General features: G+C 38.7%; 1 protein-coding gene and 1 long non-coding RNA gene across 2 annotated transcripts; one reads left to right on the top strand and one right to left on the bottom strand.

The window, feature by feature from the left end:
* Positions 1–923: 923 nt before the first annotated feature.
* Positions 924–8,850, bottom strand: anapc5 (anaphase promoting complex subunit 5). The gene is made up of 17 exons (XM_038704111.1): positions 8,302–8,850; positions 8,133–8,212; positions 7,322–7,431; positions 6,958–7,201; positions 6,689–6,755; positions 6,423–6,524; positions 6,132–6,322; positions 5,961–6,042; positions 5,784–5,876; positions 4,792–4,973; positions 4,358–4,493; positions 4,131–4,205; positions 3,011–3,132; positions 2,805–2,912; positions 2,319–2,466; positions 2,016–2,178; positions 924–1,926 (listed from the first exon to the last, which is right to left on the bottom strand). The coding sequence occupies exons 1-17, from the start codon at positions 8,497–8,499 to the stop codon at positions 1,706–1,708; spliced, it is 2,322 nt and encodes a 773-aa protein (XP_038560039.1). The 5' UTR covers positions 8,500–8,850; the 3' UTR covers positions 924–1,705.
* Positions 8,851–11,474: 2,624 nt separating this feature from the next.
* LOC119892382 lies at positions 11,475–13,845 on the top strand. The gene is made up of 2 exons (XR_005442548.1): positions 11,475–11,538; positions 13,662–13,845. It is a non-coding gene; the product is annotated as an uncharacterized LOC119892382 (long non-coding RNA).
* The last annotated feature ends 3,700 nt before the right edge of the window (positions 13,846–17,545 follow it).

Raw genomic sequence — 17,545 nt, 5'->3', positions numbered from 1 at the left:
AACTGACCCACTGCCTCAGCATTAAAACACATAATGTGAACAAAGATACTTAAACGACTAAGGTTCAGTTATGGTCAATGGAGGTAAACAAAAATCTGTGCAGGATTCAGGGACCCTGAAGAGACTGACCCTGTTTTACTTTCACTGTCCAGTGAGTTTCAATGAGCATTCAGTAAATATCTCTACTCATGTGTGCTCTTTGAGCAAATGAAAAACCAAGTGCCAGCAACAATGAGAATGCTTCGTTGCCTTTAGGTAAAAACCTCAATCCAATAAATGGTTGTAGCGTTTTGTTTTATTTTTATATCTGATCAGATTTGAAAAAGAGCAATAGATGTTAAAATCTTCTTCATACGTAAACTGCTCTGCTGTGTTAAAAGCACTTGCTAACAAGCGGTTTCAAGTTCAAATAGGAAGCCTTCTGCTGTAAATGGTTAGATCAGCTGTTTGAATCCCACTGCAGCAACATTAACACTATTTGTGTAACAGCATCAAATGAACTCCAGACGCGCAACTCTGCACTGTGTTAACAAACACTCACACACTTTCTCCTTTTATAGTGCTTTCTGAAGAGCATTAGTTCATCCTTAACAGACCCTGTGAACTGGCCCACATCCTTTACCCGCGGTTAGTCGTAATCTGTAAGACAAACCTGTACATTCAAGTTCTATATGGCCCTCTGCCAAAAGCTACATCACAACAAGCTACAGTCAAAAGACCCCGCTTGTGAGAGTAGGTGTATCGCATGACTGCTGTTATGACGCACCACTGCAATCTATCTGTTTACTCAGTCAACAGGAACTTTCAGGGGGCCAGACCAGATGCTAAATGAGATAGAGATTTCCTGTTTTAACAGTCCCTGAGTGCTCCAATCAGACACACCAACTTAGATTCTTGTGGACAAACAAAATAATTACTCCATGGAAATGCCAAGTAACTTTAAATACTACTGAAACTATAACTTAACTGTACAACAGAGATATTCCCAATTATTTATATAGTTGTGTCAGATTACCTGAGAACTAAATAAGACGAAACAAGTTGTTTATTTTCTTGAAGTATGTGCACTATGTAATGGATTACAGGCCCGTCAGGACACCTGAGTGTAATATTATCAGCCAAGATTGTTGTCACAAATCGTGTCAGATACAAGTGGAATACAGATGCAGTATGTGATGTTATGTCATTGCAGGTCTACTGCATTATAAATGGGATCACGATTTCCTCCTTCGGATTTCAGCTTCATCAGTATTCTCCTGGCGAAATATGAATCATCCAGGCCATTGAAACACATTCGTCTTGTAGCTAACAGTGATATTACCCTCATTCATCAAGAAGCGGTGGGTAAAACAGCACGCCCGTGACAGCTCCTGATAAACTTCGGACATTTCTACCACACCGCTGGCTGGTACGTTACGTCTGTCTGACGAGTCTGGACTGTTGCTTGTTGTGTAATCAGGCCATCATTCAAATCTCTTCTTGGTCTACTGGAAAGTCAGCCTTAGTCATGACAACTGACTTTGTTTTCTCTAATTCTTATCACAGCACTGAGTGCAAAGAATAACAAAATGGCCTAAATACTGATTTATGAAATGCTCTGGTGCAGGACAGATCTTCACCGCCATCTAGTGGCAGTGACTAAACTCCCTGTTGTGTCCATGTCACAAGACAAAATAACTCCAGTTTGTTGTTGGACAGGGAGCAGTTACAGTCGCATAGAGACGGGTGGTGCTGGCGACTGCAGCTCCTGGTCCAAAACCCGGAAGAGCATGGCACTTTTGTTACACTGCGAGGTTTGTCCCAGACAATGGTGGAGCTGAGCCTGCAGGTAGTGGACGTCCCGCAGTCGCTCCTTACAGTTCAGCTTGGAGAAATAGGCTGCAGCCTCGTTTAGTGTGTCGACAGCCAAAACCGCCAAACGCAAATCTGCAGGTAGACAGTAAGCAGCAGTGTGTAAATAGAGGTTGTACCATCACTATGAGATAGGGATCAGTTTTCGGCAGTTTGCGGGTTACCTGCTTGCCCTTGTCCGTTCGGCTTGAACCCAGCCACCGCCATCTGACAACGGGCTGTCAGCAGCAGAGCTCGGCCTTTGTCCATGACTGCTCCGTGGGCCAGAACAGGCTCGATGGCTTCATGCAGAACACTCAGAGCCTGCTCAGGAACCCCCAACATCAGCTGCGGAAAACAGAGTAAACAAAGACTATAAATAAAGCATGCATGCTGTGCTGCTTTTATTTTGCATAGACACCAGCCATACTCCAAAAAAAAAAGAAGAGCCTTGGGTGATATGCATTTGTTTTCCTGTTGTGGCTGACCTGAGTGAAGGCCAGGTGAAGGATAGTCTCTGAGGCCAGGGACTGTAGGTGGTGCTGCCTAGCCAGAGCCAAGGCCTGCAGGAGGAGAGGAACAGCTGTGGAGAAGCCAGACGACTCCCAGTGGAGCTCAGCAGTGGAAACCATAACTCTGCATGAGACGTAAACAGGCAGTTATACACGAAACAAAATATGGCTCAGTCTGAAAATCCCTAAACGGCATGGATGTTTAGAAATAAATTTTTGGAAAAGCATTCATGTTTGCTTCTTTGTCATTTTATAAACACAACAGCTGGTTCCTCCAAAGATGATGCATAATGTGAATGTCAAACATTAAATATTTATGGTAGCACTAAAGAAGGTAAGTCAACTCAATTCCACAAATAAAAAACAAAAAGGTAGACTAAGGTGGTGTTTACTCTCCTCTAAACTCAACAGATTTTCATGGTATCAGAAAATGCTTATCAAGAAATAATAGCGTCTGTCTACCTGATGACCACCTCTGTACATTTAGTCTTCTCACAGTGCACCTGCAGCCGCTGTAAGATGCTGTACGCCTCAGTGCTTCGGTTTAGAGCCTTCAGAACTTGAGCTTTCCTGTCAGACAACGCACTGTTAAAGCTCCTACACAACTTACACACGTATGAGACAGCCATTGTTAAGATTTGAAGTGAAGATGTGTGCATCGGCATCACCTGTAGAGACCCTCTGTTTTGTTTAAGGCAGAGATCGCTGTGACTAGTGGCTCTGCCAAATGGTATTTCCCCTCGTTCATGTGTCTCTCAAACTGGATTTTCAGATCGCACAGCATCCAGAGCTGCATTGGAGATTGTTTGTAAAAAAACAAAACATATTTTTTACATTTCCTCTCATGAAATGAGCTACATCATATCAAGCTTCCCCCTCTGTGCTACAAAGCCAAAATGCAATAACTATATATTTGGTCACAGTTGACTATAGACAGCATCACTGTCCAGGCTGCAGTAACTGCTCTCTGGGTTGGTAATTTAGGAAGTGCGGTCACACTTGGTGCACCGTCTGCCACAGAGAGACAGCCAATTGTTAGATAAAGTGAGAGAGCTACATGAAGTAAAAGCTAGCTGGTGTACTAGCCACGGCCAGACCGAGCTAAAACTAAATATACTCAATATTTCCATAGTTGTTATATGTAAATATTACATATTAGATTATATCATATTACATTTACTGGACTCCCTTTAAAAGACTCTCAATGGGACCTTCCTGTTAAAATAAGGTTAAATAAAATCTATTTTTTTTGTCTGACAGTGGACTGCATGTTAGCACACAACCTTCTGTCCCCCTGTCTGTCATTTAATTTGTTATTCAATGTAACTAAAGGTCTGCTTACTATGTTAGCTTAGCAGAGTGGAATTCTTGGGATTTAGTGTGGTTTAGCTACCTCTAAAGCACACATTTAAAACTTACTTAATTTGCAAATTAATTCATTATATTGATTTAAATATAAATATGAATAGTAGATAGACAGCCAGATACCTAGCAAGACAAAAACATTTAATCCCCATGAACTATAGACTGTAAACAAACTAGTTGATATGGACGTGGAAGCTGAAATCACTTTTTTTTTTTGATTTTCCCTGCATTCATTGAACATCATCTAAAGGCAGAAAGCAGTATCTGTAGTTTTTAGTTATTATGAAGGTTCTATGGCAATAATTTCTAGTTAAAAAATGCCTAAAAAGGCATAAAATAATCCATAGTTTGCTGGCCAGCCTGAGCACTCTTTGCCTTTGCAGGGCAGCCCTGAATACATTCAGTATGGTTAACAGAAGGCACCTTAGCATGCTGTGAGTGAGGAGGAAACTGCTCTTTCAGATGCTGTAGAATCTCCGAAACTGCACTGTACAGGCCCTGCAACAGAAGCAAACGTACAAGGAGTTACGTGTTGGACTGGAGAAGATGACCTGATCAATGTTTATTAACTTCCTGCTGGGCCGACTTGCTAATGGATATGCAACAGCGGGGCACAAAGCAATCAGATGAGATCAAATGAAATGTGTTACCTGCTCAGCGTGTAGCTCGGCCAGGTGGCAGAGAGCCACGGCGAACGCCTCCGTGTTGTTCTGCTGGACCCCGAAGTTGACTGGCTCCAGACTGCTCATGTTGAGAAGCAGCTGGGCCTGCTGCAGAGCCATGGTGCTGCACAAAACACAGGAAGCCACATGAAGGAGAAAAAGCACTGGTCATGCATTCATTTCTGAGTCATGTATTCTTACGCCCACACTTGTGGTTTTTATATTTATGCTCATGACGAGTTTGTCTTGTACAGTAGATATCCGCAATGTTAATCCAAAAACACGAGAAATTTCAACAGTGTTTGACAGAGCTGATTCGATGTGAGTGGGAAGACGGTTGTGTGCTAACATGCAGTCCACTGTCAGCCACAACGAACAGAACTGACAACTATGTGTCGCGATGGCAAGTTGAAGAGCCTGACCTCTTGCCGTACATCCTCCATATGGACGTAGTCTGAGCCAGGCTGATCTCGATCAGCTCCGACAGACTGTGCTTCCAGTGCAGGATGTCTGTGTCCTTCAGCGCATCCATCAGTTTGTGGGCTGTCTTACCTTGTGTCGCCCCCTGCTGGACCAAAGACTGAATGCCCAGAGACGCCAAGTACTACAGCAGAGAGGAGTATCAATCAGTATGGTGTTACTCAGAATACGCAAACATCAGATTTAGCCAAGTAAACTTACAGGTGAATGATGCATTCTACGTTGGTTTTAGCAATGTGTGGCAAGCCATGTTTTAATTTGTAATATTTCTTGTCATTTTAAGCTTGCAATGTATTTCTGTGTGTTATTTTATCAAGGAACACTGATTTAAAGGAAAAACTTTTTAGAACACAACTATTAAATAAAAGCCATAATTTCTAATGAGAGGTGCTAAAGTGTTGCTGACAACTAACGTGTTTATTTAACACCCACGCGTGTAACAGCTGTATAATAACAGTAAGAACACCTCTGTTATAATATCTGCTTTAGCTCAGTTTTCACTAGAGTTTCAATGCACAAAACTCCTACTTCAAAAAGCCAAACTGACTTATTGAAGTATTAAATTCTCACCCTTAAACAAAGTCGTACCTACGTACTTACATAACTGTGAAAAACACTACACGCAGTAATACTTACATCTACTTCTAACTGCACATTTTATTCTCATTACTACTTGAATAATCTTACAAAAAAGGCCACTGCAGATTCTGATGAAAAATCAGTTTAAAACAGTTTGAAAGAGTTTTTAACAATGACTATTTTCTCTCAAGAATTTATTTTTAGAGATTTTGAGGCCAAAGTAAGGATAACAGCATTTTGTGGTCAACGTTTTGCAAACTGAAACTACTGTGAAAAGTGAGCAAAAGCAATTTAAAAGAAGAAGAAAAAAAAAGCCACAGCCACTTCATATTAAACAAACTTGTCTTGCACTCACTGGCAGGCAGAAATGGGCAGCCATTTTTACTGAATCCTCGGTTAACACGGTGCTGTCGGATCCCCTCATTTGTTCCAGTGTGTAGAGCCAACTCTGATGTAATGACATAATGACCCATCAATCACGGTACAACAGTGACATGACGTGAACTAATAAAGAGTAGAAAAAAGTATTTACCAGACAGTGTTGTAAGCACACGTGATCATTGGACTCCTGGGCAATGCGGATAGCCTCCTGTAGAGCCAGATCAGCCTGCTGACTGAAGGAAAGGAAAAGGGAAAACAGCTCGCATGGCTTATACAGACACTCTAGTCCATCTCCTCTGACTCCACCAGTTCTCGTACTCACTAGTGGCCGAAGCGACAGTGCAGGCTTGCCAGGTTGAGAGCAGCGTAGCGGAGACTTCGGCCGTAGCCCTCATCCCCGTTGCTCTTTCCCTCGTTTCCAGATAAGATGAGGCGGTCAAAATAATGTAAGAGACTGTGGGTGGAGAGGAAGATGTCCTGGACTCTCATGTTGTTCAGGTAGTTTACGAAATGCTGAGGAGAGAGAAAAAAAAAGCCAGAGCTGATGAAGAAGATATCCCCCCTCTGGAAGACTTGTTACTATAGCGGGGAAAGCTAAGTGGTTGGACCTTACCGCCTCAGCAAAATCTGGGTTAAACTTCAGCATGTTGTTAAGCTCTTCTTGCAGCGCAGCGGGTTTCAGAGCTTTGTTTTCATCATTCTTCAGAAGATATGCCTGCAGAAAGAGGTTTTCAAAAACTATAAGAGCAACACATCTAGGTTTGACACGTGATGAGGGTGGTTAATTTTAAAAAAATTTTTACTGCATCAGATCTGCTGGTTTGAACAAAATGGCCTTAATACAGTTCAGTTAATTTCAGCCTTGATTTAAACACTCACCTGTCTTGCAAGAAAGTACTCTGCTTGTTTTTGTGACAGCGGGCCTCTGCTTGGAATATTGTCATTTCTAAAATGGAGCAAAAATAACACGAGTGTCTTCTGTTAACAATCTGCTGTTACTAATTATTAGTACTTTTACAAAAGCTGTAGGGGTGTGTGATTTAGACTTTTAGTGTACGCACAGTGAATAAATTGCAGTGGAAGATCAGTAGAAAGTAGAAAGTAAAATATGCTACACCAAATCAATCAAATTTAAGAGCAACACTAACCGAAGCTCTGACTCATGCAGTGGGGTGTCCAACTCCTCTTTGTCTGTCCTGTCCCCGACAGTATCCTCAGTGCTGGTGAGGTCCATGTCGGAGTCGTCAGCGACCAGCGCTGGCAAAACCGCCTGCCCATCAGTAGGCTTGCCGTACTGACTGTGGTAGTAGTGCTGCAGGGACTTGTACAGCTTGTAGACCTGACTAAAGGACAGCTTGTTGTAGGCCAGAATCATGTGCCTCATAAAAAGACCTAAACAACAACAACAACAGGTGGGAGCTTAATGCAAGCCTTGTGAAAGAGAATAATACAGACTTTTTAGGACTTCTAAATCAGACTTTTAAGAGCTACCATATCCCGAGTACTACTCACCCACAACACTGGTTTTATATGCCTCAGAGTCAAAAGCAGTGAATGGAGTGGGAAGAGTGGAAAAGAAGTACTCCATGTCTTTCAGCTCTCCGTCTGCCATTTCATGCAACCTACGAAGAAAAAAAAACAATGTTCTCACTAACTAGACATGTCAGTGTTTTAACATTATTGTGATGCTATATTGTCAATAACTAATATTAGTTATTGTGTCAGTAGACGTAGAATATGATGTTTAAGCCAGGACATCTGTGCAGCACCACAATATTTAATTTAAAATGGTATTCTGACACATCATATCACCTTTAACAAATACTGTGCCTCCAGTGATTAAAAAATTGAAGTAGGCCATATTGCGATTTCGCTAACATTTCGATTAACTGTTCAGCCCTACTTGTTACAGCAGCTCCAGATACAACACACACAACAGATAAGAAAATACACATTAATAAAAAGAGAATAGAAAAATACAAAATATATAGAAGAAATAGAAAAAGAAGAACTAGAGTACACTATATACACCTTTCATAGACATATGTGGTTGATGTGTGCATGGGTCACAGCAGGAGGTAGTTGCGAGGTGTAGAAATAAATATATTGCACAGGACAAAAATATATACAGCAGTATAGATTAGAGGTAATATAGGCTATAAAAAGGCTTTGGGAATACAGTACAAGTAATAATACAGCGTGCATAAGAAATAATATGTATGTGTGTAATTGTGCACAGTGCAGGTATGAAATTCACATGTTACAAGGTTGCGTGCTACCGACCAATTAAGTGAAGTGTGTGTTGAATAGTGTTTCAGCAGACCTGAGTTTGACAGCATATGCAGTCTGAGGGCAACACTCTTCCACAGTCTTCAGGAACTGCCCGAGAGTCAGATCTGGACCCTGACAACCCCACAGGGAACAAACGCTGTTATCAATGCACCTGCTTCAACACAGTGGCTTACAAGACGGCTGCACGAATTAAAACCGACCTGCTGCAGGGGTAGGATGAGTTTGTTGAGTCGTCTTCTTTCCGGCAGCGTGATTTTGGACGCAGTCATGTCGTACAGCAACGCCAGGACGGAGATTTTATGCGGAGTCACCCAGTCTTTGATGCCAAACACGTTAGCATGCACCACTCCGTTCGTCATCATGGGGTTGAAATACAAACTTTCATGCACACTCGCCATTTTAACACGCCGTGTTAGGCTACGATGAAAGAAAGAACACACTTTTTTGTGCTTCACTGGGGCAACATTTAGCGGAATAAGTTAAATACAGGCAGCTGGACACCGCCGCAGCTAGCTAAGTTAGCCGGCTAACGTCAGCGCACCAAGTTTATTTATTAAAGTTAGCTCGCGTTAAGCTCTGCGAAGAAGGCAACAGTACATCAACGACTAGTCTCGATTTACTTGAAGATAAGATATCTTTGTGACAGTCAACACTCGCTTCAGTCTTGTCAGGTAATTTGGTAAATTTTAATAATATTGACAAAAGTTGCCTCTCTGTGCTTTCAAACCGCCCTCCGTCCGTCCCCTTAAAAATACGTCATAAAGAGACAGGACATACTTTTTTTTTTCTTCTTCTTTAACATAAAATAAAATAAAAATATTTTCACGTTTTATACCGAAAAGAAAATAATGATAGTAAACACAGTGAATCGATGATTTTCTGCTTTCTGCTTACTAGATACTAACAGATATCACCTTAGTTACTAGTAACTATTTCATTCTTACTATCAATAAGTCATTAATGAAATGCATTACATTTATCTTATCTGTCTTTTATCGTTTATTGATTAGATACTGGTACTTTTTTCAAAAACATTTATTACTTAAAACATATTAGCTGCTATTTAACTACTAGTAGCCTACTTATTTATTAGTTACTGCTAAGTATTCCACTAGTTACTAGTAACTATTCTCGTTTTACTAGTAACAATTTATTAGTTACTAGGCTACTAATTTTTTTTAGTAGGCCTAACACTTTCCCTTTTAAGAGTAGTCTATATATTATTTAGATATGGGTACTTCTTCATTAGTTACTAGTAACCAGTACATTTTAAGGATTAAATGTTAAAACTGCTTGCCATTGTGTCCTGCTGTATCAAAGTTAATAGGTAAATAATGGAATAGGTGCTAATAACTAATTAATTGCAATTAGTTACATGTAACTAAGAAATAGTTACTAGTAAGGAATGGATTAGTTAGTAGTAACTGAAAATTAACTACTAGTAACTAATCAGTTGTTACTATTAAAATAACTAATGGAATCGTTACCAGTAACTAATAAATAAGTATTCAAATAGCAACTAATATGTTTTAAGTAATAAATGTTTTTGAAAAAACTACCAGTATCTAATCAATAAACGATAAAAGACAAAAGATACTAGTAACATTTTGCTTTCGCATTATTAGTGACTAATAAATAAGTAGTAGTAGCTTTTAAACAGCGACTTGTAAGTTTGAAGGAATACACGTTAAAAAAGCTTGCCATAAAGTAGGTGGCAGATAAACAAAGCAGGAGCCAATGTAAATTATTTGAGGTAAAACCTGTGCACGTGTTGATTGTTGTCATAAGAATACTTCGTGCAAGCGTGTATTACCTTGCACGAATGTTTAACTCTATTTTGAACATTTTATTTTGAAAGTGCCCGCTGGCAGGTGTTGGATGCTAGCTTGACCGTCGCTGTTTCCCAAAAGAGCAGTAACTTACTGTTTAAATATGGATGTGCAATTTCATTGTAGTTGTCGTGGTCGTCGTGGGCAGTCAGGACGTTGTTGGTATTTAAAGATACCCTGGATGTATGAAAGACACCAAACTGTTAACTCGTCAAGTTGTTGGCGTGAAGTAGACACACTGGTACTTCCGGTGAAAACACGGCCTTTTTAAAATATATGTAGTTACACATAGTGACCACCGGATGGCAGTGTTCACTACAAAACCCTTTAACAAGTCAAGTAATGGATTATTAATAATAATGTTAAGATTGGAAAAGTCATGAGGTCTTCGAGACAAAAGCAGCAGAGAAGATTTCATCAGTTTGCGATTGCATTTCTTTAAATATTTTAAACACAAATATCAGTCACAGTAAATCGTAACAGTCTCTACAAATGTGTTAAATATGAATACATTTATATTAATTCATTAATAAAGTCATAACCAATTCAGAGAAAAGTACACACAGTATTAGCAGATGAGCTGTACCATTTTGCACTGTTTTACATAGTAGCAGCAGGCCAAACCAACTATTCCTCACGTTTTACCATCATATTTTAATGTTGCAAATTAAATCCAAGTAGTTGGGAGACATTTTTATATACATGTCTATGGGGGAGACCTGTAACATTTTTTACATTTCCTTCATAACTCAAAAACTACTTGAAATACACTGGTCATCTTAAGATACAATAGACATGCATGGGTGTACTTATTAATAATACAATTTATATTTTTTCGCTAATAAGGACAAATTAAATTCAAGAAGTCACAGTGTTGTGGGGGCAATTGCAACACTTAAAAATAAGTCATATTAACCCACTGAATCTCAAATAAAAGCCTAGCTCAAAGTAATCACTCTACCACTGCAGTATGCGATGATACTTTTGTTACTTTTATGTTTTTGTATATGGTTCAAATTCATGGTTCAATCATAAAATTGTGTCTTTCAAGTGAAATAATCATTATCTTTGGTTTTTCTGGGTCTCAACAAATAAAACCATTTTAAATCCACCATACAGACAAGTTGACAATGAAAGGAACTTTGCTTTTGCAATATTCACACTTTCTGTCGAACACATTAAAACACACATTATTTTATACATTTTATTCATATAAAGAATGAATGTTAATTGGTGATTTATGTTTATACTAGAAAAACATCAATATTAATAAACCCTTTTTAAATGTAGTTTTACATTTAAATTGAGTGAAATATGTTTATTTTCTGACAGAAAAGTAAGTCAACACAGCCATGTGGCTCGTTGGATGTTGCAGCCATGATATATATATATAGGCATGTATTACTGCTCTGCTCTGCCATGTAACATCAGAGTAACATTGTTCCCAACATACGACTCCTGTTGTCTCATTCGTTCAGTCCTGGGAACACTGAAGCAGGCGCTCGGCCCCAAAGCCGTGCTGGAGAGAGCTCAGTGAGTTTCTTCACACATCCTCCGGCACCTGGTGATGGAGCGGAGCTGTCCCAGATCAGTCAAGTGGACACACTGGTGAGTGAGAGGAGTTCAACATAAGTTGAAGGCACACAGCCTAATTTTCGTAGAGTGCCACATTTACATTACTGACTCATCTGAAACTGAAAAGTGTCCTCCCAGTTCAATGTTGTATCAACGTTAAATTCTGGGATTTCAGGACACTTAGCTACTAAAAAAATGAATACCATATGTTATAGTTTATTCAGACCTGTTTAACTCAACTGCTCCCCGTCTCATTTGTTGTGCTGCATGAGTTACATCAAGGTCTTCCAGAGGGAAGGTTTTGCAGGGTAAACGGTATCCTGAAATACCAACATCTTTCATTCAAGGATGTTGTGTGTGTGTGTGAACAACAAACACTCCGAGGCTTATTTACCACGAGAGGTTTAACACCTAGAAAAACAGCAGCTTTAACCACGATAGATAAAATATGAGTTCATTAACACATATTTTAAAGTAACGATTTGGCACCTCTCCCAGCATAGTACGTTTATTCAGTAATATCCGCTCATTATCTTGTTATTCGCATTGTTTCTTGACCCTTCACATCTGTAGATCTATTGTTGCTGCAGGCCCACGCACCCTTTAAACATTTGCACACACTCATGCACGCACACACTAACACAAACAGAGCCGCACAACAAGCACCAACAGAGCAGAATCATTTTAGGATGGGTTCACATGATTTTGTAAAGCAGGAATATTCTACGATTGCAATAACAATTTCACAGAAGATCTGTAGATAACTTTCAAGACATTGTCAGTGATGTACAAGGTCTATTGGGAATAGTGTAAATACACTGGTATGTACACCTTATTTTTTTATTATATCTTGCTCATTTGTGGTGGTTGTAGCTGCTAATCTACAGAAAAATGTCACCTTTCATGTATAAATATGTGACATGCTTTTTTCAGTCTTTTAAAAACCATAGGTGTATAGGTAGTTAATTATTTTCAAGTGAAAATGGCCTAATTTAAAGTGTAAACCTTTCAAATATGTGGCACAACAGGTCCTGTTTTTCCTTACTTCTTCTAAATCATCCATAAATCTTTTCGTTTACAAAGCTTTTTGCAGAAACTAATCTGAATATATTTACATATGATGTGCTCACATTATGATATAAAAAGGCAAAAACACAATACACACAAAAAATTCTCTTATATTAACTTAATAACTACTAAAACTGCGAGTGTGTGGTAGATAACAAGTAGCCAGAAGTCAGCAAGTTGGATCACTACTCACCAAATGTTTGCACACTTTAATTTATATATATATATGTGTGTAAAAGCACATAAATATACATAAATACACACACACAGTATACACACATATACATAGATATATTGCTTTTTCCATTTCTTCTGACGAATGTAGCAACTGTAAATGGCTTTGGACAAAAGCATTTGATAAATGCCATAAATATAAATGTAAACAGTTATCTCACATTACACTGTGTATATATAATTACAATGCTAATTTTTTAATTTTGTGTACCTCTATAAAAACAAACAACAATTCTTTCAAGGATGCAGAGGAAGCACTCTTTTGATGTTACAACTAGATATATTATGTGGATATGAGTATTTACAGGTTAATTGACAGAAAACTGTCTTGGATTAAGGGAATTGCTGCATGTAAACCACACATCACAATAAAACCACACTCACAAAGCAAGGCACACATTTCAAAGCATACCTACCTCAGTACAATAAGTACTACAATACAGTTTTTGTTGCTGCTCATTTGAACTTTCTAAGGAAATGTCCGTGTACAGTTTATCTACATACAGAAACAGGATCTCTCTAACTGTAATTTCAGATGAGGAATTAAAATCCTAAAAAGTTCACTCCTGTAGTAGAAACACAATGTCTGCCTATTATGTAATATGAAATGAGTTTGTTATTGTTTTCAGTTTGAGGAAAGGAAACATTGCTATAGGGGGCGAGCTGTGTCTGTGTGGGAGAAATTGTTATTGGATGTGAGATGTATGAAATGTAAAAACACAGCAAGAAGTTACCTCCTGTATGTAAACATTCATTGGAGCATGGGGGACTCTTCTGAAAGCACAATAAGCAACTTTATCCAGAAGATGGCAGTATTGAACTAGCAGCTCTGATCCAAAATTTGATCTCATCAGGAACAGGTCTGAGAAGGACAAGAGACAGTAAAATCAATGTGGCCCCGTCCACCCCCGCCCCTACCATCACGCCATCATGATCTCTGTCTCTCAGTGAGGTGAAGTCAGTAGACGGTGTGCACAATGACACCTGTCAGAGTTGATATTTTTGAAAAGCTTAAATAAAGGGACTTTAAATGCCTCAGTCAATGCGTGAGTCATTGTAAGCCAACATTACCAACTGCATAACTGCACAGTTTGTATAGGATTTGATATTCAAAGGATCAGAACAAACAAACTTGTGTGCTGTGTCTTATGAGCTTCAGAAACTGTCGTTAGCTTCCAGGTTTCGTGAGCAAAGGCTTGAAGAGTTTCACTTTGATATAAATCAGCCAGTCAATCAATCAGTCATTCAATCTATCGGATGCAACTACCGTAGAGCTATTTGCATGGTTTGGATATTAAAGAAACAAAAAATGTGTTTTCTAATTGTACTAACCATTTATTCAAACACAGATTTAAGGTACCGACAGTACACTGGTTTGAAACACCTCCAATTTATTTTCATTACCTGCTACCATTTCAGTAGATGTCCCTTCTTTAATGCAGGACATTTGGTTTTTAAATCAGCTCTTTTCTTTCTTTAAAGCAAACGATGTCATGGAAAAAACTGTAGTGGAGGTAATTGCTTTGATTACAAGCTGGCACATCATCAGTCACAAATACTTCATATGAGTGGAATAGTTTGACCTTTTGGAATAACATTATTCAATACTGCAATTTATTCAGGATTTTTAAGGTTTTTCTAATCCATTCCACCTCAACACTATCAGTACTCATCATTATTACTACTTTTTATTCATTACACGTCTGTCATATACTGTACAATACAGTACATTTTTTCCACACCTATTTATTATTTTTGTATTTATATTTGTGTATCTATAATTATTTATATTCCTTTAATGCCCTGATGTGCAAAATAAGAAACTGTAATACAAAAATTTCCCTTTGGGGATCAATAAAGTATTTCTGATTATGATTTCTTGTAGAGAGTTAGATCAGAAGATGGACACGACTCCTATGTTTGTATGATAAATATGATGCTACCACCAGCAGCTGGTTAGTTTAGCTTAGCATAAAGACTGAAAACAAGCAGAAACAGAACCTCCTTGCTTTTAAATATCCATCTACTAGCACCTAAAGCTCACTACTACACTATATCTAATTCATTTAATATATACAAAAACTGAAGAGTAAATATGGCACACTGAGTGGGCAGATTTTGTTACCTTCAGACAGAGCTAGGCTAGCAGTTTACCTGTTTCAGTCTTTATGCTAAGTTAAGCAAAGCTAACCAGCGGCTGGCTCTGGGTCCATATTTAAGCTAGCATGGATGGGAGTCAATTTTCTCATCTAACTCTTGGCAAGAAAGTGAATAAGCATATTTCCCAAAATGAAAATTAAAGTTTCAAGTTTGTGTGTAGCTATTAGCTAATGTCATCAGGTAAGATATCCCTCAGTGTCAAACTGTATAGCCTACCATGTAGCTTTCACACTATAAAAATTAAATTGATTTATAAAAAGAAAATGTGAGGTAGTTTAATATTTTGCCTAATGGCTGGAACTTTACTTCTGAATCTCGATCATCATTTAAATGTCATAATTAGGCCTACATATCATCTTACTTACATAACCATGCTTGTCACCAGCTTCTGCATTACCTTTCTCTCTTCATTAATGTGGTTTTTGTCCTTGGATAAGTGTGGCTCACAACCTCTTTATATTACCTAAAATACAGTCACCACACTGTTACTCCACTTGCACCAAATCTCTCCCTCCATTTTTTGGGGGACGCTAATAGGAAAGTCAGTGAGACTGCTGTGCCCCCAGCGGGAATATGGCCTTATTAATTAACATATTGAACTGCTCCGTTTTGAAAAGGTCATTTTCTCCAGCCTTTACAATCAAAGGAGTATTGCTACAACATATACCACATGCGTGTTCTCCTTTTTGAGTACTCTTGTAAACTCTGTCTGAGTGGGCTTTCATGTTGTGACATCTTTTAGTCATCATGATATCAAAACAGGATTATGGCATTCTTCTCCTGCCAATCTGCTGTTTTTGTCTGTCTCTTAAGCGCGTGGAATAGATTACCAGAGATAAACGTATTGTGCCTCGCGTGAGAAATGACAGACCTCTGTGTACACTGACCCTGACTCAGCTTCCTGCTGCTTACTCAGTGTCTCTAAATGGATTAAGTTGTCAGTTGGACAGCCCATCTGAGATTTTTAATATCCAGCCTGAGGTATATCAAGCAACCGTCTGCCAAATGGTATCAGAGGGATTTACTTCAGTTTTATTGCAACTTTCCCTCCCTTTTCTCATCTAAGATATGGTCATGCCCTCTATGATTCCTTGAGGGTGTTTCACTTGTACATTAATAACACATTGAGGAGAGTGAATGAAAATATATTCCACGAACTCCAGAGTTAATAATATATATATAATATAATATAATATAGCATATGTGAGGTAGAGATATGAAGGCCACTTCTACCTTTATTAGCTTCTTATTCCATTCATTTGCAAATATCTATTTGGCAGGTTTCCATTATGTTGTGTTGTTTCCAGGAATTAATGGATTTGGACACAAATATGACCACAAGCTTATTGACAAACAGGGAGGGGACACCCACCTCTCCATATATGCAATAACTGCCCATTTCAGCCTCTTTTCAGGGATTCAATCTCTTTGAGTGGACCTTGAACGCTTCCTTGACTTCCTCCATCTGTGGTGCTGAAGTACTGTCCATGGTGCTAGAATTTTAAACAGTATAGTATTGGCGTAAAGAGCAGAGTGATGTCTGTCAATGCGTTTGGAACTATTTCATCACTTCAGATATCCACAGAAAGAAACATGTCAGTTGTTTGTGTGTGTTTGTGGATTTCCTTCTCTGGAGGAAAAGTGTTTGGTTTGTTGAGCCTGTTTATTTGTGCTTGTTTGTGTATGTGTGTGTGTGTGTGTGTGAGTGGGTGTTTTTATACCACATAAATATCTTGAAACTGTTGCTGTCGTGACAGAGCCATAAACCAAAAAGCTTGAATCCAACATTATAATAAAAGTTTTCAACTTCCATTAAAGACATTAAAGTTATTCGGTTTTAAGCAGAGAAAATGGTTTGCTTGCTCAATTAGGTTGGGCATATTACACAGTGTCTTAAAAAGAAAATACAAACGCTTGTTTCATCTGTATTGGCTTTTTAAGTGTAAATTGTACAAAAGCTAATTTTGAAAAGGGATCTGTATGTACATTTTCAGTGGTTTGCCATTGGATGGATGGCATAATTTGATTTGGATTTGCAATTTGGTAATGCTTTACAATTCCTGTATTTCCAGGAAAATGTTTCCTGGAAAAAAACTTTGGTACTAATTATATAGAACGTGTTCTGCCATAGTGCAGACACAGAGTACAGAGGTTTGGGCCAAAATGCAAACACTAGAGAAAACACGTGATACTAGAAACGCCAGGGAAACAATGAACTGGCAACTAGACATAGTGAGGCAGAGACTTTAAATAGCTAAGGGGGTGGAGATAACGAGACAGGTGAAACACATTAGGGCAGGTGCAAACAATAAACCTAGAAACACAAGGGCGTGAAGTAAAAGCAGCACAAAACACACAAGGAAGAACACTTCCACAAAGTAAGACCCGAAAAAAATTGAATGATCATAATGAACATATCACACAGACAGGAAGCAAAAGACACCAAGACATGACAGGAAGGGCCTGCGGAAAACACCACCAACAAACTCCAAAAACACAACAAACCCCAAGGCTCTGACAGAAAAGTAGAGACATTGTTCTGAGACAGTACACATTGTACTACATTGGGATTGTAGCA

The sequence above is a fragment of the Micropterus salmoides genome, unplaced genomic scaffold, assembly GCF_014851395.1.
Source record: "Micropterus salmoides isolate LMB-PRFRI ecotype aquatic unplaced genomic scaffold, ASM1485139v1 Ms_hic_scaffold_7, whole genome shotgun sequence".
In the NCBI taxonomy this organism is placed as follows: Eukaryota; Metazoa; Chordata; class Actinopteri; order Centrarchiformes; family Centrarchidae; genus Micropterus; species Micropterus salmoides.
Note: the sequence above shows the minus strand (reverse complement) of the source record. Positions and strands in the feature narration are given on the sequence as shown.

What these genes read in the sequence shown, in the direction of transcription:
- anapc5 (XM_038704111.1), bottom strand. Translation starts at nt 8,499, where the DNA reads ATGGCGAGTGTGCATGAAAGTTTGTATTTCAACCCCATGATGACGAAC. An exon ending in ATATAAAACCAGTGTTGTGG is followed by an intron (nt 7,202 to 7,321) that starts GTGAGTAGTACT and finishes GTTGTTGTTTAG; the next exon opens with GTCTTTTTATGAGGCACATG. An exon ending in TGGAGGATGTACGGCAAGAG is followed by an intron (nt 4,494 to 4,791) that starts GTCAGGCTCTTC and finishes TGTTTTGTGCAG; the next exon opens with CACCATGGCTCTGCAGCAGG.